Raw genomic sequence first — 22,896 nt, forward strand, 5'->3', positions numbered from 1 at the left:
GTTTCATAGACTGTTGTGCGGACAGATTTCAGTGAGTTATTCCTAAGAATTACAGGCCTACAATATAAAACACCAACTTTCCATGCAAAATAATGGTACCACTTTCAGCACCAAAAATCTGAAATAATCATACCACCAGGGAGGTTAATAAAGTAAGTGTATATTTTTATCACTGACCGCTGTATTAGTGTCACTGGTTCCCACAAAGTGTCAGTTAATGTGAGATTGTCTGCCACAATATTGCAGTCCCACTATAAGTCACTGATCGCTGCCAGTACAAGTATAAAAATAAATAAATAAATAAAAATTTCCAGTGTATATACCATAGTTTGTAGATTCTATAACTTTTGTGCAAACCAATCAATGTATGCTTATTGGGATTTTTTTTTTGCCAAAAATATGTAGCAGAATACATATTGGCCTAAATGTATGAAGAAATTAGATTTAAAAAAAAATTATTAGATATGTTTATAGCAGAAAGTAATATATATATATTTTTTTTCAAATTTTTGTTAGTTTATAGAGCAGTATTATTTTTGTGCCTGTGTTGTGCGTGGTGATACCTAATATGAGTGGGGCAATCGTCCTTTTTGTACATTAGTGCACCCAGTCTGGGGATCTGTTTACAATCAGTGCTGTCAACTTTGTATACCATTCGTCGGTGGACTGTTTACTTTTTTTTAGCTATATTTGGTATGTAAATGCGATAAGCTTAAAGTTACCCTGTTGCTATAAAAAACCTGTTAGCTGAAAAGAAGACTTGTCACCCAAAGTGTTTAGAGAAACCCATAGATCCGGGAGCGTTGATGGTCTGTATTTCCTCTGTAGTGCTCACTGGTTCCATTACAGTAGCAATGTAGAATTCAACATTAGGATCCAGCAAGCACTGCGAGAGACAAAGGAGTTTGACACTCCAGGAAGTGACGGTTTTGCAGCAGACTTCAGGAGATGATTCCTGAGCAATGTTCAGTGGTGCAGGCAGCAGGATAGGTACTGAAAGTTTTTACAGTCCCTTTTTCAGGTAACATTTTTTTTTTTAATTACTTTGATATTGGCAACAGAATTGCTTTAATGTGAATATTTTAGTCTATGAGTCAGGGCTGACTATACTGTAGTCAACAGATTCTCTATAAGAGTAAATTAATTAGTCATTACACTCAACCAGAGAATATGAAAGCAGCCTAAGCTGACTTCTGAAAATGCTAGCATGATGTGAGGAAGGACGCCGCTCTAATCGCTCATGGAGTCCTGTGTAAAGATGGCCATCATGAGCAGATAGAGTGGCGTCCTTTCTCACATCATGCTTACAAGACTGGAAACATTTGTGGATGCCGCTCCCCCTTCTTACCAGTGAGGTGATTATCGAGCTCCATCTTGGAGCGGCGCCATTACGCTACACACCTAGATTGTAAGCTCCCAGGATCAGGGCCCTCCTATCCCTCTTGTATTGAACTGTATTGTTGCTGTATTGTCTCCCGTTATATTGTAAAGCTCTGAGCAAACTGTTGGCGCTATATAAATCCTGTATAATAATTATAATAATAATAATACACACATTGGCTTCTGAAAATGCTAATTGAGTATTTGTCATTCTGACTCTCATACTTTTAGTCAGTGACTCAGAACAAGTATACAGCTAAGGATTTCTGACTTTACTCTGACTCTACTGATCTGCATACCTGTTATGACAGTAATACAGACAGCGGTTCAGCATAACAGCCAGGCAGCTGACTTCAAAATAAGATCTGCAATAGGTAGACTCTAAGCCCTGGTTCACATATATGCGGCCATGCGGGCCGCATTTTGCATGGGCACGAGAGCCCATTCATTTGAATGGACTACCATGCCCCGTGATAAGCAGAGAAGAAGTCCCTGCACTTCTGAAAACGCAGCCCACACGGGAACCTCGGTTCCAAGTACGGTTGCATTTTCCAGTGTGGGCAGAATGCCATTAGAATTAATGGCACCCGTCTGCGGGTCTGTATTCCTCTGTGCGGGTGGTGTGGATGCATGGATTTTTGTGCAGATCTGCAGTGGTACCATCCGCACAGATGTGAACCTAGCCTAAATCAGACCTGTTTTGAGAGACTGGAGGATGCCACTGCTGACTTCTCTTTAAAAATGAAATTTAAACATTTTACCAGCAGCCATTGTTAATCCAGTGGCTCCAATAGCAATCCAATGGCTTTTAAGGCTTTCGGGGGTCACTGACCTGAAACATATATGCATATCAGGAGAGACTTAAGTCTGGCTTTCTTCTCTGCATACTTGTTTCAGGTTAAAGACCCAGAAAGTGAATGTCAGCAGTAGCAGTCTATGTGTGTTTCTTATGTCAGGTTTCCTTTCGGGTGTTGAATTACACTGCTCAAAAAAATTAAAGGAACACTTTTTAGTCAGAGTATAGCATCAAGTCAGTTAAACTCCTGGGATATTGATCTGGTCAGTTAAGTAGCAGAGGGGGTTGTTAATCAGTTTCAGCTGCTTCGGTGTTAATGAAATTAACAACAGGTGCACTAGACGGGCAACAATGAGACGACCTCCAAAACAGGAATGGTTTTACAGGTGGAGACCATTGAAATTTATTCCTTACTCATCTTTTCTGACTGTTTTTAGCTAGTTTTGCATTTGGCTAGGGTCAGTGTCACTACTGGTAGCATGAGGCGATACCTGGATCCTACAGAGGTTGCGCAGGCAGTCCAACACCTCCAGGATGGTACATCAATACGTGCTGTTGGCAAAAGGTTTGCTGTGTCTCCCAGCACAGTCTCAAGAGCATGGAGGAGATTCCAGGAGACAGACATTTACTCTAGGAGAGCTTGACAGGGCTGTAGAAGGTCCTTAACCCATCAGCAGGACCGGTATCTGCTCCTTTGTGCAAGGAGGAACAAGAGGCGCATTGCCAGAGCCCCACAAAATGACCTCCAGCAGGCCACTGGTGTGAATGTCTCTGACCAAACAATCAGAAGCAGACTTCATGAGGGTGGCCTGAGGGCTGGACATCCTCTAGTGGGTCCTGTGCTCACTGCCCGGCACCATAGAGCTCATTTGGCATTTGCCATTGAGCACATGTGACAGACGTGAAAGGGTCTGAAGAAGCCGTGGAGAATGTTATGCTGCCTGTAACATCATTCAGCATGACTGTTTTGGTGGTGGGTCAGTGATGGTCTGGAGAGACAAATCCATGGTGGGATGCACAGACCTCTACAGGCCAGACAATGGCACGCTGACTGCCATTACGTATCGGGATGAAATCCTTGGACCCATTGTCAGACCCTACACTGGTGCAGTGGGTTCTGGGTTCCTCCTGGTGCAGGACAATGCCTGGTCTCATGTGGCGTCCTGGAGGTTGAAGGAATTGATACCATTGATTGGTCTCCACGCTCGCCTGAACTAAATCCAATAGAACACCTCTGGGATATCATGTTTTGGTCCAACCGACACTGCCAGGTTGCTCAGTGATGCCCTGGTCCAGATCTGGGAGAAAATACCCCAGGACACCATCCATTGTCTCATTAGGAGCATGCCCCGATGTTGTCAGGCATACATACATGCACGTGGGGGCCATACAAACTACTGAGTACCATTCTGAGTTGCTGCAATTAAATTTCAGCAAAATGGACTAGCCTGCTGCATCATTTTTTCACTTTGATTTTTGGGGTGTCATTGAATTCAGTCCTCTGTAGGTTGATAATTTTCATTACCATCAAACGATAGGGTGTCGTTACGTTCCTAACACATTACCCAGTCCCTATCAGTATAAATATCCAGCATGATATTTTCCCCCATTGAGATCTCATGTGTTTTCAAGGTGTTCCTTTAATTTTTTTGAGCAGTGTATATTGAGAAAGTTGTTGTTTGAGAGGATGGGGGCGTAAAATCTGTCAGGTTGCACATATCCTTTCAACATGCATATTTCTCTGAACACAGATCACCACTAGAGGTCACACATATTGCCAAAAATATTGGGATGCCTGCTTACTTGAAGTGTGATTGGTCACTCCAGAGAACACATCTCCACTGCTCTAGAGTCCAGAGGTGACGTGCTTTACACCACTGTGTCTGGCTCTTTGCATTGCACTTGGTGATGTAAGGCATGGATGCAGCTGCTCGGCCATGGAGCCCATTCTATGAAGCTCTCTATGAACTGTTGTTGTGCTAATCTCTAAGGCCACATGAAGTTTTGAGGTCTTTAGCTATTGACTCTGCAGACAGTTGGTGACTTCTGTGCACTTCAGCATGCGCTGACCCCCCTCTGTCATTTTACGTGGCCTACCACTTCATGGCTGAGTTGCTGTTGTTCCCAGTTGCTTACAATTTGTTGTAATACCACTATGCAATAGGAAGAAGGGTCAGCAGCACACCGGAGGATAGATGAATATAGTGTGTATTTATTGATCCATAGGACACATAAAACACCAGGACATGAATACAGGACCTGTTGACGCGTTTCACACGATCTCATGCTTAATCATAGTATGCATCGTGTGTGGTGGCGAGCCAGAGCCTGCACCTGTTGTGGATTGATCTGGATTGTTTGCCTGCGCGGTATATCTCTGCTCTTTTTAATACCACTAATAGTTGACCGTGGAATATTTAGTAGCAAGGAAATGTCACGGATGGACTTATTGCACAGGTGGCAACCTATCACGGTACAACGCTTGAGTTCACTGAGCTCCTGGGAGCGACCCATTCTTTCACACGTTTGTAGAAGCAGTCTGCATGCCTAGGTGCTTGATTTTAAACACCTGTGGCCATGGAGGTGATTGGAACACCTGAATCCATTGATTTGGAGGGGTGTCCCAATACTTTTGGCAATATACTGTATCTGTCTATGAAAAACAATAATCAAAATATGGAAGAGCAAGCAAGTAAAAGTGTGACAGTAACCCCAAACTGACTGTAGTGAACTGACAATGCTGTCCTGTAAAACTGAAATCCAAAGCATTGATTTCAGTCCATCCTGAGTTCTCCTCTGCTGGACTAGAGAACACATCCCCTTATGTTATGGAGATGAGTAGAGGTGATGGTGTTCTGTAATCCATTAGGAAGACAAGACAAGGCTGACAACAATGCTTGGGATTTCAGGGATCTGAAGGCTCTGGGTGGTCTACTTAACACAGGGAGTTAGGAGAACTTCTAGTTTAAATCAGCTAAAAACCCTCTTGGCGCATCAAAACAAATGGTATGCAAAGCCTTACAGTTTGTTTTCTTTCTAAAGCAGCCACAGCCTGAGTAGAAAAGCCTGTCCCCTGCCAGCATACTGCAGAGAAGCACTCTTGCTCTCTTTAGGAGAGCAGTATTCTCTCTGCAGGGGTCCAACACATCCCCTTCTGAGTCAGACCTAGAGCTGTGCAATGAGCAAGGCTCATCATTCCTGAATGGAGAGCTGTGGTTCTGACTCAGCAGGGGGCATTTCAGACCACTACTTTCATAAAGAAAGCAAGGGAAATTATTGAGAACACCCACACAGAGACAAATAATATGCCAGGAAAATCAGGATATAGCTGCTTTTTTGGGTTAAAATTTTTAAGTACTTTGTAGTATCTATTAAAAAAAGGAGGTGTATCGGGAAATAAAGCAGAAATCTATGAATTATCTTTTTTGCAAACTTACATTAGTTCAACTTAACTTGAGGTAAGTATCCATATCTAATATCCAGAGAGCCACTGGAGATGCTGAAAATCAGTGTAGTAGTCCATGATACAAGATAGCTGTGATCCCCTCTGCTCACTGAACATGGGGCCATTCAGAAAATGTGATGACACCTGCTGCTCCTCTCCACCTTGTCCAATCAGAAAACACCTTGTATTTGTTTTAAAAAAAATACAGACTTTTCCTGTAACTTGGCATCTAATTCATTAGGTGAAAAGTGTATATAAATATATACATACATTACAAAGGCACATCTTTGAAATGTAAGTGATGCTTGGACAGAATGTATTATTTGCTTTCACACATAACTGTGCAAGTGTTTATGATCTAGCTTATGGCGCAATAACTGCCAGCTGTCCAAAATTTTCAGCTACATACATGGAATTGTTGTGATATGTCAAACATGATGGATGCTAGTTATGGAGTATGCTTCTATTTGCTGACTTTATTTTATTTATGACAGGCAGAACGGGGATTTCTGTAGGGGATCTTACCAACGAGGTCTCCTAGATATACAGTATAACAAGACAGTATGTAATTTCACTTGTCCATACCCTCATAAACTGACAAATAAACCTTGGATAGAGTTAGTCTTTGAAAAATGAGTTGATGGCTAAATAAAGATGGAATGAACGTGCTTGCTTTTCTTGATTTCTGTATACCAAATGCAAGTAGCAAATTCAAAACTCCAGCATTTAGGAAAAAAAGGCCTAAAACAGTAATATTATGGGCAGCACAGTGGCTAAATGGTTAGAGCTTCCGCTGGGCAGTACTAGGGTCGTTGGTTCAAATCCCAACCATGGCACCACCTGCCTGGAGTTTGCACGTTCTCACTGTGCCTGCGTGGGTTTCCTCCAGGTTCTTCCTCCCACACTCCAAAGACATGCCGGTAGATTAATTTGGTTTCTGTCCAAATTGGCCCTAGTATGTGTATGTATGAATGTGAGTTCGGGACCTTAGATTGTACACTCCTTGAGGGTTAGGGATTGATGTGAATGTACTAAATATATATAAAGCGCTGTGTAAATTGATGGCGCTATATAAGTACCTGAAATAGATAAATAATAATATTATCATTTTCATAGGTAGGTTAGTAGGAATGTCAGACTTTCAGGGAATTAGTGTAGTACAGATGGCAGACTGGAAGCTGTTGGACCATAGATGACTATCTCACTCCTTCCTGATGGCCTTTAAAAATACTGCACTAAAAGATATTAATGGAGGTGATAATGTAATTGTGTAGCAACATAGTGAGCAGTAGATGTCAAACCTAAGGCATCAAAATCTCAGAAATAACCCTGAGGTTTGCTGATAGGCACATGACTTTAAAGGCAAATGTGAACTTTGCCCTTTGAGGACAATACAATGGGTTCACTGTAATGCCCTCCTCCCCAGCTCTTGTCCTTTATTTTCCTCCATACATCTGGGTATGGAGGAACATGTGACTTACTTCTCTGCCTCTCATGTGACAGAGTTGGTGTTTTGTGGGTGGCCCAGGGTTGAGGATGAACAGACAGACACCAAAAACTCAGACTAGAGTGACTTGGAGCTTATGCTAGGCATCCTTTTCCAGTGGCTAAACAGAGCAGCAGGGTAACAAAAAAAAAGGGTGTGTGCTGCTGGGAAGTGGGACAGTAAAGTAGTTCTAAAGGCTCAAGGTTTTGTACCTTCATGCGTTCTATGCATGAAAGTAAAAAACCTTCTTTATTCAGCATTCCCCCCAGCCCCCCTAATACTCACCTAAGCCCCCTCTCGATCCAGCGATGTGCAAAGGAGTCTCGGCTATCCCGGGACTCCCTCTCCTCATTGACTGAGACAGAAATGGAAGCCATTGGCTCCCACTGCTGTCAATCACAGCAAGTGAGCCAATGAGAAGAGAGAGGTGGCAGAGCTGAGCCACGGCTCCGTGTGTGAATGGACACACGGAGCAGCGGGTGCCCCCATAGAAAGCTTCTGCGTGGGCGGGGGACCCGAGAAGAGAAGGATCGGGGCTACTCTGTGCAAAACCTCATTGGCTGAGACAGAAATGGAAGACATTGACTGCCACTGCTGTCAACCACAACAAGTGAGCCAATGAGAAGAGAGAGGTGGCGGAGCCGAGCCACGGCTCCGTGTGTGAATGGATACACGGAGCAGCGGGTGCCCCCATAGAAAGCTTCTGTGTGGGCGGGGGGACCCAAGAAGAGAAGGATCGGGGCTACTCTGTGCAAAACCGCTGCACACAGCAGGTAAGTATAACATGTTTGTTATTTTAATAAGCCTTTAGTATCACTTTAAAGATCGCCTGTTTTTCTGCCCTACATCAGCAATGCATAGGTCCACTTTAAAGATCTGCTCCAAGCAAAAAGTAAAATATTACCCAGAAACCATTACCAGTAAACCAAAAATCTAAGTATTATAAGAACAATTACCACAACTGAAAAAAAAAAACAAATTTTTAGAATTTGTCTGGGACTACAGCCTCTTTCCACTCATGTTGTGCTTGCCAAGCCCACTCCCTCAAATCTATAGTCTTTGTACTGAGTGGGAGTACATCAGATGATGGGTGCAAAATCACTAGGTCAACATAGGGCACACAACACAATAGTTACACTGTTGTGTCCTCTTCAAGGGTGAACAACAAACAGTATGCTTCTATGGTATAACGTATACCTTTCAAACAATGGATACATGGTTCTAACAATTTTCAATACCATGACGTCAAAGGACTTATAATCACGCATAAGTACTGTGTGAGGACTGATAGGATTTAAATGCACTGCTATATTGAGTTAAATCAGCAGATGACAAAATAGGGAAACAGTATGCTTCAATCTGGTGAAAGGGCAGGGCTGTGAATTGCATCTTAAGTCTACAAAGATCCAATTTCATTACATAACATTCCTCATACCAAAAACACAATTGAAAACAGGGTGTAGGGAGCAATTCTTAATATTGCCAGAAGACACAGGGTCGGTCACAAGTACAGGATTACAGAATTAACACCACAGCCCATCAGGGAAGGGGGGACGTAACATACAAGTTGCTCTCCCTCTCATGCTGAAGTCAAATTGTAATCAGCATCTTATAAAAGTCATAAATGTAAATGATAGTTCTCTGCCCATGCAGATTTTTTATAGGAACTATAGATTAAGAAAAGTGCTTTCTTGCCATCTGTATACTATTTGGGAGATTTCGCTTCACTTCCTGTCCCTTATGGCTCATGTACACAGCTGATAAACTCACCTTTAGGAGCTATTCTGCGTTTTTTTCAGCAGCCCCTGAACTCACCCTAATGTTTTCCTATGTGTCCATGTACACATTGTCGTTTACAGTCGTTTACAGGCATTTGAGTTTACAGTCGTTTTTTTGAACGCAGACAACTTGCGTTCAGCAGTCGATTTTATCAGCATTTCAAACGCGAACCGCTTGTAAACGCGACTACGCGTAGCAAATCGCGTTTATAAGTGTTTGCGACTGAAATTTTTTTTTAACTCTTCCAGTTCCTGATGCTGTCCAGAGACTTTTTTCAGTATGAAAAATGCATGCAAAGTGTTTTCAAGGTACTCAGATGGACAAAACACTGAACACAGGATGTTTCTACCAAGCTTGTCACACATTGTAATGACCAATTCACACCTCAGACCTCTCTCACCCTTAGAAACAAAAGAAATGTTAATGACCATTCACACCTCAAATTCCTCAGGAAGACTCCCTGCCAGGTGGCTTTAATGACTCATTCAACCAGACACCTTTCCCACCCTTGGAAACAAAAGAAATGTTAATGAGCAATTCACACCTCAAATTCCTCAGGAAGACCCCCTGCCAGGTGGCCTTAATGACTCTCTCCACCAGACACCTTTCCCACCCTTGGAAACAAAAGAAATGTTAATGAGCAACTCACACCTAAGTTAATGTCAACACATACTGCTGTCTCTGCTTCTACTCTCTGTGTTTCTCTGCAACAGTCTGAAATGGTTAATAATTTACTATTTTTCAGTGCATTCTGGGCATTTAGGCGGTTCTCTTGTGCTTATCTTTAAAAACCGCTTCTAAACGCAAAAGCACATAAACGTATTATGCGAACGTGGCTAAACAGACCTTTTTTGTAACCTACATTTTCCAGCAGTCAGTTTCCATTGTTCAGAAGTGTCCTGTGTACATGATAACAGGACACAGGAAAACTCTCCAAAGTAGTGAAATCTTGTCTTACCTCCTTGATAATGCAGAATTTTGAACTGTTCTTCTTTTCTTTTAGTACTGATAAAAATTATTACTAAAAACCAAACCAAATAGTTTCCTTGCACTAGCAAAAAGAAAAAAAAAGAGAATATAAATAAAGACTGCTGCATCCAGTACACAATCTAGATACTAGATGTAAAACAACTACTTCAAGAAAAGTGGGCATGCTTAAAAATATAACTTTATCAAACCATATTATTTTATAAGGAAGTAATAATAGTGTAAACTCAATACATACAATAACCAAAAACAAATAAACATTGAAAACCAAATATAAATAAACTTGTGCTGTATGCCTAAAAAGCATTCATTTTAAGCATTCAGTACAATTTTATTTATATTCAGTTCTCAATGTTTATATTTTGTTAGGTTATTGCATGTATTGAGTTTACATTATTATTATTTCCTTAATATGGTCTGATATCATTATATTATATGCACAATTGCACTTTGGAATTTTTAAGAGACATTGTGCCCACTGAAAAAATGGTTACTAGGACCAATAGAGAGAGTCAGTCTCCCCATACAGGGACAAAGACAGCAATAAAAATTTGAAAGAGTTGACAACCTCTCACTGCAGCGTCCCCTGCACTGTCCCCTGCAGCGTCCCCGGCCATCTCCTCCGGCCGATGCCAGCATCCAGCTTCCGTGTTCCGGTCCCTGTGACGTTGGGACGTACGGCGGGAAATTTGAAATTTTTAAAAAATGTCATTTTTGCTGTCATTGCTGTTTCAATGCATTTCACATACATTTTGTCCCTACTGCTTTGTCCTGCGCCCTGCCTGCATTTTGACTGTTCTTTCTGCCTGGAAACTTAGAAAAGTCCATGGCTTCCAAAAAGCGTCCCTTTATGTCAAAAGCGGTTTTAGACCAGCTAAAGAACAGCGATAGTAAATCAGAACCACTTGCAGAATTGAGTGATAATGATTCGTGGTAAAATTCATCATCAGACACTAAAAATGATTTTGCGACTTTGCTCAGCGATGTGCGAATTTGCCTCTGTATTTCAAATTTCAGTGTTTTGGTTTGATTATATTATTGAATTAAATTTATTATTATTATATTTATTATTTTTTATGATTATTAAATTATAATTTATGATTTTGTGTTTCAAGTTTTATCATATCCGGAATGTTTACTAGACTCTTGTTCGTACAGATTTCAGTGAGTTATTCCTAAAAATTACAGCCTACAATAAAAAACTACATATTTCCATGCAAAAAAATGGTACCGCTTTCAACACAAAAAATCGGAAAGAATCATACCGCCAAGGAGGTTAAGGACCTTTCTCCATAAAGTTTACTGCAGAAAGTATGACACTATGGGGAAGATATACTAAAAGTGGAGAGTCCAAAACTGGTGCAGCTCTGCATAGGAACCAATCAGCTTCCAGATTTTATTGTCAAAGCTTAACTGAACAAGCTGAAGTTAGAAGCTGATTGGCTCCCATGTACAGCTGCACCAGATTCTGAGTGCTCCAATTTTAGTAAATCCCCCAACCCCGTATTTCGTAAGGCTTCATCAAATTTATACTATTCTGTTGTAGACCAATGACAGGGCCCATGCACACCACCATGTGCTGCAGTAGTGCACTGGCCACAATACAATCTATCATCCCTTGTTGCAAGTTATGTTTTTAATGGGCCCCAAAGTAATCTCTCCTGCTGTATTTTTTTATTGCAACCCATCATAATAGGCATTGGGATTGAGTTACTAAAACTGGAGAGTGCAAAATCCGGTGGGACTGTGCATGGTAGCCAATCAGCTTCTAACTTCAACTTGTTCAATTAATCTTTGATTTAAAAAACTGGAAGCTGATTGATTACAGTGCAGAGCTGCAACATATTTTGCACTTTCCAGTTTTAGTAAATAAACACTTTTGTGTGTTATAGTGTGCTGTGGTGCACTGTAGGGCAGCTGTACACTAAAGATGTGCATTTGGAGCAGCACTCTGGCCATCAAGATGGTATGAACTGGCCGTTATTATTAGATTTTTTTCTTTTAAATTATGCTTATCAGATTCATTGGGGTGGTAGGGGCCCCCAAAGTAATTGGAAAGTAACAGATCCCTATATATGGACCGTGATACATTGTTAATGGTTGGGACACAATAACGCAATAACAACTGCACATAAACTCCAGGAAAACCATAATGACATATTATCAAAATTCACCATATACAGTATATTACAATACTTTAATTGCATTTCTCATTGCAGTGTATATAACTTAAAGTGACTTCTGAGCATTCAGGTTTTAGCAGGATTGTCACTTGGGGGTTTATTTACTAAAGCTGGAGAGTCCAAAATCAGACTCCCTTCTGCATAGAAACCAGTCAGCTTCCAGGTTTCATTGCCAAAGCTTCATTGAACAAGCTGAGGTTAGAAGCTGATTAGTTTCTATGCAGAAGGGAGTCTGATTTTGGACTCTCCAGCTTTAGTAAATAAACCCCTTGATGTTTTTAGATGAATAGCCAACCAAACTTTGATTGATGGTGGGTAATGGGGGGGGGGCCCAGTAAGGGTCAATTACAGTTGTGGCCTGAGTACAGTTGCTCAATTCACAGCCTCTAGAGTTCCACCTGAGAAGGTCTTGACTTATGTCATAAGCTACCATATGGAAGCTTTTTTTTGTAAATTTCTATCCAAGTTGTACTGTTTAATTTAAATTATTTTTTTTTTTTACCCACAGAAATTTAGAGAATTTGTACCAGGGACCACCAGCAACAGAGTTCTTCAACATCAAGTATCACTGGATGGATGGGGTACATCTTCTCAGCTGAGCTATGATGAGGGTTCAGTTATACAGACTCCTCCACCCCGATCCATGTCTCCTGCTTGGAGTGACTGTTCACCATCCCCATCACCTGTGCGAATGGAGAATGATCTTAGAGCAGGAAAGCAGATGAAAGCTCTTCTTGCCCGAAATATAATCAATGCAGCAAAGCGCAAGAATGTCTCACCCTGGGCAGTTGCTAGTCCACAGTCTCCTGTTCATATTACATCACCTTGGAGCCTACCAGTTGGCAATGGATCTTCTCTGCCCGCTACACCCAGAGCCAGACGGTCACCAACTGGTTCAGATATCTCAATGGAATCAGAGGATTCTGGAGCAAAATCTCCAGGATTTCGGAGCTTTCCATTCTCACCAAAGGGGTGGTATGGGAGCTTGCGGGGGAAGCGAGATAGTCTACCCTCTAGCTCACCCTTTGCTTACACCCCATAAATGAGTCTGTCCAGCTCAAGTTCCATTAGATACCAAATCAACCATTGGGAACGCAAGCCGTTTCCCATGACTTATACTGCCAAATAGGCTTTTAGATTTAAACTACAAATATTTGGGAATAAAAAAATAAAATCTTAAAAATAAATCTAAATTTAAGTGGATCAGTTCTGACTTCACAGGGTGATACTCAAAGGAAGTCTCAGCAATCACTGACATTAAACTTAAATACACAATGAATAATTCCCGTAACAGCTGAGCAATATATTTCAAAGTGGTTTCTCATGAACACTGTACATTTTATAAAGTCAAAAAAGCCTCCATTTTTTATTGTTATTTTAATCCCCGCATTTAATTTTTTTAAGACACAAGTTATAAAACTAAATGAAATAACTGCATTATTAATCACATTTTGGAGGCAACAGTATGAGTTTAAAGAATTATTACTGGAAAAAAAAGAAACGTTTGTAATTTTGAAGGCTATTTTTTTAAACAACTGACTGTGGACCTTTATTATCGGCTATGTATAGTTTTGTGGACAAATAATCAGCAGATGGCTTCTCGTACCTACAAAATATGATGGACAGGTTTTGCAAGAAATTACTTTTGTAATGTGGAGAACTTTTGTTAGGCATATAAGACACAATGGCTTCGGTCTACCAAGCAAAGATTTAACCTCTGCTGATAACAATCTTCAAAATGAAAGGACTGAGCATGGATCATTCCAAGTAACGAAGATCTTAAACTAATGCTTCAACATGCTGGAGAAGCTTGACCATTGGAGAGCCTAAGGAAACTAAATTGTTGTCACAAACAGCATTCAGGTGAATTGGTTCTCCAGTTTGGGCAATTAACAGCAGAATACAAGAAATTACTAAAAATGATTGAAAATTCATGAGAACAAACAGTATTTTAACTAGGAGGAATACATGGCGGTTAGTGGTGCTTGCTGACCATCTAGTATAACCAATCAGTTTTGTTCTCAGACAAAAAATCTGTTTGTTCGTGGCCAACATTATCCGTAATCAGATATCAGGACAATCCAGAGGGTGGATGTAATGTGCTTAACTGTGGAGACCTTTCCACATCTGTCTTTGCACTGATAAAAACCTCTCAGTATTCTATGCATAGGCTTTTGTCACTGCACATTTATCAATGCACTACAATTGCTTTTTACTGTCCACTGCGGAGAAGGTGCACACAAGACCAGGGGACACTAATGAGATAAAATACTAGTTCTTCAGCGAAGAGAATGAAGCAACATGCCAAAGACAGATAGACAGTTTTGGGAAATTGAAGGTACTTTATGATATTTAATGGTGTTTTAAATTAAAGGGCCCAATTGTCTGTAGCCAGCAACAACATGGCTAACTTGTGAAGGATTTAAAAAGAGCCAGAAATAAACAGGTTGCTTAAAGGGTAACTCCAATTTCATGGGAAAAAATTAGCAAATAAAAAAAAATAATAATATAGCACATACAATTGTGACACAAGTCATATTGTAATTGAATCCTACTACAAATGACCTTTCCTTTTCAATCTCCAGCACTGTCATTTTCTATAAAATGCAATGCAATATGGCTGTCTGGAGGTGTTCTGTACACAGATGGTGTATAGAACACCCCCAGATATGTCATTTCCTGCTGGTGTGATTGGCTTACTGATTTTTCCCAAAAGTCTGCACTAAGGTACAAATCAGATTTTGAACAGCCTCATTTTTGGTGAGATACTCCCAATAGGAAATTGCGTCTAAAGGGATGCAGACCCTGTAGTTTTCCACATTGGAGCCATGCAGCTACAGCAGCTGATTGATTAAAGCAATTGTAAAAGTAATTAAAAAAATAAAATAAAATAACAAACATCTCTATACTTACCTGCTCTGCGCAATGGAATTGCACATTGCAGCCATGAGCTTCCTCTTCTCGGGTCCCCCGCTAGCGCCTCCTCTCTGTCCAGTACTCCCATGGGAAACGGCTTCACATGGGGGCACTCATGCATGCTCTTTTCCGAGTCCTGCTGCTGCGTCCATTGACAAAGACAGCGGGGCTCGACCTGGCACCCCACTCCCTCAACACTGGCTTTGATTGACAGCGCTGGGAGCCAATGGCCATGCAGGTGCAGCAGCTGATTGATTAAAGCAATTGCACAAGTAATTAAAAAAAAATAAAAATAAATAACAAATATCTCTATACTTACCTGCTCTGCACAATGGAATTGCACAGGCACGAACCTCCTCTTCTCGGGTCCACTGCCAGCGCTCCTGGTGCCTCCTCTCTGTCCAGTACCCCCATAGGAAATGGCTTCACATGGGGGCACTCATGCATGCTCTTTCCCGAGTCCCACTGCTGCGTCCATTGACACAGACAGCGGGGCTCGACCCAGCCCCCCACTCCCTCAACACTGGCTTTGATTGACAGCGCTGGGAGCCAATGGCCATGCAGGTGCAGCAGCTGATTGATTAAAGCGATTGTACAAGTAATTAAAAAAAAATAAAAATAAATAACAAATATCTCTATACTTACCTACTCTGCACAATGGAATTGCACAGGCACGAACCTCCTCTTCTCAGGTCCCCTGCCAGCGCTCCTGGTGCCTCCTCTCTGTCCAGTACCCCCATGGGAAATGGCTTCACATGGGGGCACTCATGCATGCTCTTTCCCGAGTCCCACTGCTGCGTCCATTGACACGGACAGTTCGGCTTGGCCCCGCCCTACTCCCTCATCACTGGCTTTGATTTACAGTGCTGGGAGCCAACGGCCAATGGTTCCCAGTGCCCCAGCATAGCCAATGAGACACTGAAGTGAGGGGAGAGGAGAGCTTCAAGCGTGCACAGCGCTGGATCAAATGAGGACTCAGGTAAGTAAAAGGGGGGTGTGAGGGGGCATGCTGATGCCTAGACATTTTTTCCCTTAATGCAAGGCATGCATCAAGGTAAAAAATGTTTAGTCTTTAAAACCACTTTAAAAAAAAACACTGCCATACAGATTCACTCCGCACATGGACACAGACAAACAAGCAGTTATTTGTTCAGAATAACAAAAGGTAGGAATCTGCAACAAAGTTTGTTAAAATCCCTGCAATGTGCATTGGTCACCCAGACAGGAATGTTTTTTCTCAACAAGAGTGGAGTTACTCTCTAAATGACTGCAATACACAACTGATTGATTTATCCAGTAATGAAATGCAGCTTGTAATATTCACAAGTATATCAGTAAATTGGGTGTTGAATATGTGACATTCAGTTGCAGAAATATTTTTTCTTTTTTTGCAGAGTGTAAGACACAAACCACTTTAAATGTGGTCTCTAGCCTAGTTAAAGCTGAACATCACCCAACCAAAAGGGGAGGTTCTGCTTTATGTCCTCCTCTCCCCATCCCTTTTACTTTTGGAACTTTTTTTTGGAGAGCGTATACCTAGCTCTCCACTGGCTCCCCATGTCCACTGGAATCAACTAGTATGTCCTTTGCACAGGTTTCCTTTAAAGTTAGCCTTTGGTCTAGCTATGGACATTCAAGTATTTACATATTTCTAACAAGCAATAGATACCTTTAACAAAGCCCTTACTAAGCGTTATAGTTGTAGGCACTGTGTATGGTGAAGTAGGCTTAGCTAAACTTTTGACTTGAATTATTTGAGTTTCTCTGCTCTGAATTATAAAGATGAATTGCTCCACAGCGTGTACAGCTGCAGAGGTTAGTGAGGTCTTATATTAAAGCTTATTTACTGCTTGTTAAGGATATGTAAATACTTGAATATCCATAGACTGGCTGCAGGTTAACATTAAGCCAAGTGTAATAGACACGTGTAGATTCTACAGCACAATATTAAACATAGAAGAACACAACACACCACAACAATTTCTACACATGAGTACAGCAATTCTACACTAAATCTCTTGTGGGAAGATCATTTTCGTGTTATTTTTACCTACCTGCACATCATGTGTCATTATGACGAAAGCCAGAACATAATGTTTTTAGTCAGTTTGGGTCTTACAAACCTTTCCAATTAAAATGCCAATATTACAGCCATTTACAGGATTATCTACTTGTGAATATTACTAATAACACTATGCAAATATAGGAAAACATGCACTTTAGTTTGTAGCCTTGTAACCTTGTTTTATTTTACGCTGGCTGATGACTGAAGGCTAATGCTGTACGTTAAATGGGATATGATAGGCAAGTGTATAAAGATTACTGCAATTGTGTAAAAGGATTGTGTTTATGCACTGAGAAGCAGTTTGATGTACTGCTCCATGCTGTATCCTAAGGAATGTGCTTGTTAATAAAGTTTTACAGCTGATTTTGACTGACGTAAAGTGAAATTTAATGTCATTTTACCGCAAGACTAAGACCAGAATGTAGTAGATTTAAATGATGCGGAACATTTTTTTTTTTTGTTAAATACAATAACCAGCACAGTAAACTAAAACAAAAGAAACAATTTGCATACATTTCTACTTCTGTCTACCATGGTTGTCCTGTTCTTGCAAACAAGTCACTTTTTTTTACAATGGCCAAAATGGTAAATGGGGGACGGTAAAACCATGATAAAAAAAGCAGTCAATACAATACCATAGAAACCCCTCTTACTTTATTCTATTATTACAAAGGTTTAAGGCCCCCATCACACCTGTGTGCATGCGTTTGGGCACAGTATATGTGTAATATGGTGCATTCCAATTAATTCTTCATGATGCACCAATGCACCTACCCCACCAGCACAATGTAACACACAGATGTTAATGCATTGTATCTTGGTCGGTGCTCAGTGTTGTCTAAAAAATATTGCAGGTGCATTGTGCAATATAATACAGTATTGCTCCTTGGCGCATAACAAAATGTAGGTTTGAACAGAGCCCAAACCGGTACAAAAGCCAATATACTGACCTCCTGCTAACTATGCTTGATGTCATGCTGATTCAGTGGCTTTAATACTTTGTACCTGAAATAAATGTCTAAGTAAAGGCAGAAATTGTTATCTGAGTCACATTCTGAGCAGTGATTCAGAATGGTATTAAAGCTCTAAGATCAGCATGACATCAATGCCTTTCTCAACAAGAGAAGTCAGCAGTGGCCACCTACCTATTTTCCTAAGCACAGGTATCTTTAAAACTTGCATATGTGTATGTATATATCCGTCCAGTTGTATCCAACTCTTATTCAGTGAGCCATCTGTTTTCTATAGATATTTTTTGGTGAATTTGTTATGAGGTACGTGACCAGGTCTTCAACCATCTTCAGTACCTTAATTTGGCTTGGGACTGACATACAGAATGTAATAACACATGTAGAAAGCCAATTTTTACACACACACACACGAGTCAATTTAGACAGGGATCCCTATAGAACACACCTGCTTTGAAAATGTATAATAATAATATAATGGTGCCTACTTTTCAGTAAGAGCACCTCTGTTAGAGTCATTGGTGCAAATGTCCACCTTTGTAGTTTAAGAACAAATATTGATTGCACTACAAGACTACATGTAAGAAGTAGTGTAGTTCAGCAATGTGTGGTTGTCTGCATATACAAATCAACAGTATCAGGATCATTTATTACAAGACAGTAAGAACAAAGCACTACATATAAAGTGTAGTACCCTAAATGAGAATCTTGTAGTGGTCTGACTTCGTGAACGTGAATTCTGGTTGCTGTGGGTAACTGGCCTTTGCCAGTTTCTTCTTTCATCAGTTTCTGGATATACCTGCATGCATTAAAAAGATACAATAAGATAAATAGTGATAAGCATCTACGCTCACCGGCCACTTCATTAGGTACACTTGTTCAATTGCTTGGTAACACAAATTGCTAATCAGCCAATCACATGGCAGCAACTCAATGCATTTAGGCATCTAGATGTGGTGAAGACAACTTGCTGAATTTCAAACTGAGCATCAGAATGGTGAAGAAGGGGGAACAAGTGACTTTGAACGTGGCATGGTTGTTGGTGCCAGATGGGCTTGTCTGAGTATTTCAAGAACTGCTGACCTACTGGTATTTTCACACACAACCATCTCTAGGGTTTACAGAGAATGGTTTGAAAAGAAAAATATCCACCGAGCTGCAGTTTTGTGGAAGAAAATGCCGTGTTGATGACAGAGGTCTGGTTCGAGATGATAGAAAGGCAAAAGTAACTCATGTGAATATGGACCAAAATCTCTAAGGAATGTTTTCAACACCTTCTTGAATCTATGCCATGAAGAATTAGCAAGGTGTACCTAATAAAGTGCCCTGTGAGTGTACAGTCCAGTTACATACCATTTTCTAACATTTTAATGCAAACCTGTATTAAATACCAAATATTATAATACCAAATACCCATGCTTTGGTGCCATCCTCTGGTGCCTTAAAGTACATTGCAAACCACATTTATTTTCTAGTTTTATATAGAGTAGGGCAGGGTCAAAGTGATTATAAATGCATACATTTTTATTTTTTTTTTATAACAAACGTCATACTTACCTGCCTGCCTAATGTTTTGCACAAAACAGCCCTGATCCTCCTCTTCTGGGGTCCTCTGCCTGCACTCCTCCCCTTGTTGAGTGCCCCCAAAGCAAGCCCCTTGCTATAGGGGCACTCATGCCTGCTCATTCCCAAGCCCTGTTCCCTGCTCCCTCCTCATTGGCACCTGCTGTTGTCTCTGAGCCATGAGGAGGGAGAGAGCCAAGAGAGCCTCTGCTCTCATGCACATCATTGGATTGGGTTCCGGCTCAGGTAAGTATAGGGGGGCTGGAGGAAGAGCTGCATGCAGAAAGTTTTTTTACCTTAATACATAGAATGCATGAAGCTGAAAAACCTTTAGCCTTTAGAACCACTTTAAAACCACTATCAGTTTATTTTTCACTATCTGTACTCCCGCTGGGGAGATTTCTCTCCACTCCATGTCCTGGAGACACAAGAAATAAGAGGAAATCTCTCCAAAGTGAACTGAAACCATTTTAGAAAATTGTCACCTTTTGGATTTCCCCCAGTCTCCTGTGTTAGTGACAATTGTAATCAGGAATATTAGAGAGGGAGAATTTCTCTTTCCCTACTAAATCCCAATCCAATTTTTAAGACCTAGTAGTGTACAGATACTATCAGGATATATCAGCGCCTTCATAGAATCTTTGTGAGGGCAGCAGCAAGGCACGCAGAAAGGTTATAGCAAATATAGATGTCAGGAACATGCCTTACCTTGACTTGCCCATACAGGCCTAAGCAACAGGGTCTCTGTGAATTCAGTGATGTAAGCATCCTAAGGGTCAGTGATGCCACTCCCTTGGCCATGTGGCAGTGCTTAGTAATAGAAACACTTTTTGTACAGGCATCTGGACACTGACATAAAGGCGAAATGTACATAGAGGAGTGATCCCGTCACTTCCGGGTTCCTGTGACGTCACATTCGGCTCAGCGAAAGTGAGGCTTGGTAGCGCACGCCGGCCATTTTTTGGACTATACAGGCTATACAAACTTGTGCTGGTCCTTTGGGCAGCTATACATGTGAGTTCAAGGTCATTTGTTAATTTTTTTTATACAATACCTCAATAAATACTACGCTTAGAATGCTTAATCCATCTGCTTTATTTGAGCTCTGTGGAGCATTACCTTCATGATAAGGAGAGCCTGATGATAAGAACCCTTATATCTCTGCTATATTGGAATCTTGTGAATGTTCTTCTGGGGCAACACATAGGATGTGCGGATAACCGGGATGGATATCCCAAGAGAGCCCGCTGCTGGTCTTCCATTTTAATATAATAATGCAATATTTGACCACCTTAAGTGCGTTCAACTTCCATTGGTGAGTGTGAAATTCACTTATTTTGTCTGGACGTGGTGAAAGCAGATACAGTTTGGTCTACAGCAATGCACTTATATGGAACTGTCACTATATACATTCTGATTGCCATATTATCACTTTTATGAATATTGGATGTTTAATATTGGCTAGTTGCCATATGAAGTATGTAATGTCACATTTGATTTGTTATTAGCATCTGCCATAAGATGTAGAGAGATGATTCATTTTTTTATTTTTTGTTGCACGGTTGTTTTAATAACTGGCTGCCAGGCCAAAGCACTCTCACAGGTACATGTTTCCCACACCTGGAAGTACTAGGTAGTGTAGTTGGATGCATAGGAGGAAATGATCAGCAGAGAAGTGGCCTTGCATGGGCCCAAACACTATATCAGGGAGCAGGTACCTGCTGCCCGTAACAGGAAGCACTGAGTAGTGTAGCTGGAAGCAGGGTAGTGGTCCACGGAAAGAGCTGGCCTTGCATGGGTCCAAGCACCATCACAGGGGAACAGGTACATGCTCCCCATACCAGGAAGTACTGGGTAGTGTAATTGGATGCAGAGGAAGAAGTGGTCAGCAGAAAGGTGGCCTTGCAAGGGCCTAAACTCTGTCTCAGGGGAGCAGATACATGTAGCACATACCAGGAAGCACTGGGCTGTGAAGTGCGAGGAGGAAGTGGTCCACAGAGAGGTGGCCTTGCATGGGCCTGAGCACTGTCACAGGTGAGCCGGTACATGCTCCCCATAGCAGGGAGCATTGAGTAGTGTAGCTGGATGCAAAGGAAGAAGTGGTCAGCAGAATGGTGGCCTTGCAAGGGCCTAAACACTGTCACAGGGGAGCAGATATGTGTTGCACCTACCAGGAAGCACTGGGCTGTGAAGTGCGAGGAGGAAGTGGTCCACAGAGAGGTGGCCTTGCATGGGCCTGAGCACTGTCACAGGTGAGCCGGTACATGCTCCCCATACCAGGGAGCATTGGGTAGTGTAGCTGGATGCAAAGGAAGAAGTGGTCAGCAGAAAGGTGGCCTTGCAAGGGCCTAAACACTGTCACAGGGGAGCAGATAAATGTTGCACATACCAGATAGCACTGGGCTGTGAAGCCGGATGCAAAGGAGGAAGTGGTCCACAGAGAGGTGACCTTGTATGGGCCCGAGCACTGTCACAGGGAGCCGGTATATGCTCCCCATAACAGGAAGCATTGGGTAGTGTATCTGGATGCAAAGGAGGAAGTGGATAGGGAGGTGGCCCTGCATGGGCAAGGTGACTGTCTTATTTAAAAGTGGGGCAGTCAGTCGAAAGTACATAATCAGCAGTCCCAGAATTGGCTGTTAATAAATGACATCCTTCGTATTGCTGGCCAGATCAGATGATACAGTGATGGTTGTCATAATATTAAATATTGTCATTATAATCTGTTGTCTCAGCATAGATTGGATGAAACAGAGGGGAAGTGTGTGCACAGTAAACTTAACAGACAGGAAAGGGTTTCACTGTGTCTATCGGCTGCCAGACACATTTCCCCAGCATGTGCGCACTGGCCTAGCTGTGCTCTGATTGGTCCCTGGCTGTTGGACAGTTACAGGTGCTGATGTTTAGCAGTGATGAAATTTCTATATTCTTTTTTTAGCGAGGTAACCTTTAAAGGGTGAGCCAAGCATTCTAAACACTTGTGTCACAGATATTTGGTCTGCGTGCGTTAGTCTGAGTAAACAGCTAGAAAGGGCTGGGGACTTGAACTGTCAAACAAAGGAAATGAGACCACTTTGTATAATTCACGTCCTGTGTAGGTCAGCACATAGCTAAACTAGTTGCAAAGTGCAATGGTGCATTATATAATTGTTATGACTGTATAAAGGTCGACTTTATCTCTGGAATATCTCTTACTGGACACCCAAAAAAATAATAGAGACTGGATTTAAGTAAAGGGGATCTAAAGCTAAAACACTTTTTATTTGGTTTTGCATTGTGTGTGAAAGGTTTTATATGCCTGTGTCCCCTTCCCCAGATGGAGATATTT

At 41.4% G+C, this 22,896-nt stretch overlaps 1 protein-coding gene across 1 annotated transcript in view; it reads left to right on the plus strand.

The window, feature by feature from the left end:
• SYNPO (synaptopodin) overlaps positions 1–17,400 on the plus strand; it is a 152,722-nt gene extending 135,322 nt beyond the window's left edge. The window contains exon 4 of the mRNA XM_089682777.1: positions 12,565–17,400. Within this exon, the coding sequence (XP_089538903.1) occupies positions 12,565–13,098 (534 nt within the window). The 3' untranslated portion in view covers positions 13,099–17,400. The remainder of the gene's footprint in view (positions 1–12,564) is intronic.
• Positions 17,401–22,896: the final 5,496 nt, after the last annotated feature.

Source organism: Staurois parvus, unplaced genomic scaffold, assembly GCF_062004578.1.
Source record: "Staurois parvus isolate SC_StPar_1 unplaced genomic scaffold, SC_StPar_1.0 ptg000298l, whole genome shotgun sequence".
Classification (NCBI taxonomy): domain Eukaryota; kingdom Metazoa; phylum Chordata; class Amphibia; order Anura; family Ranidae; genus Staurois; species Staurois parvus.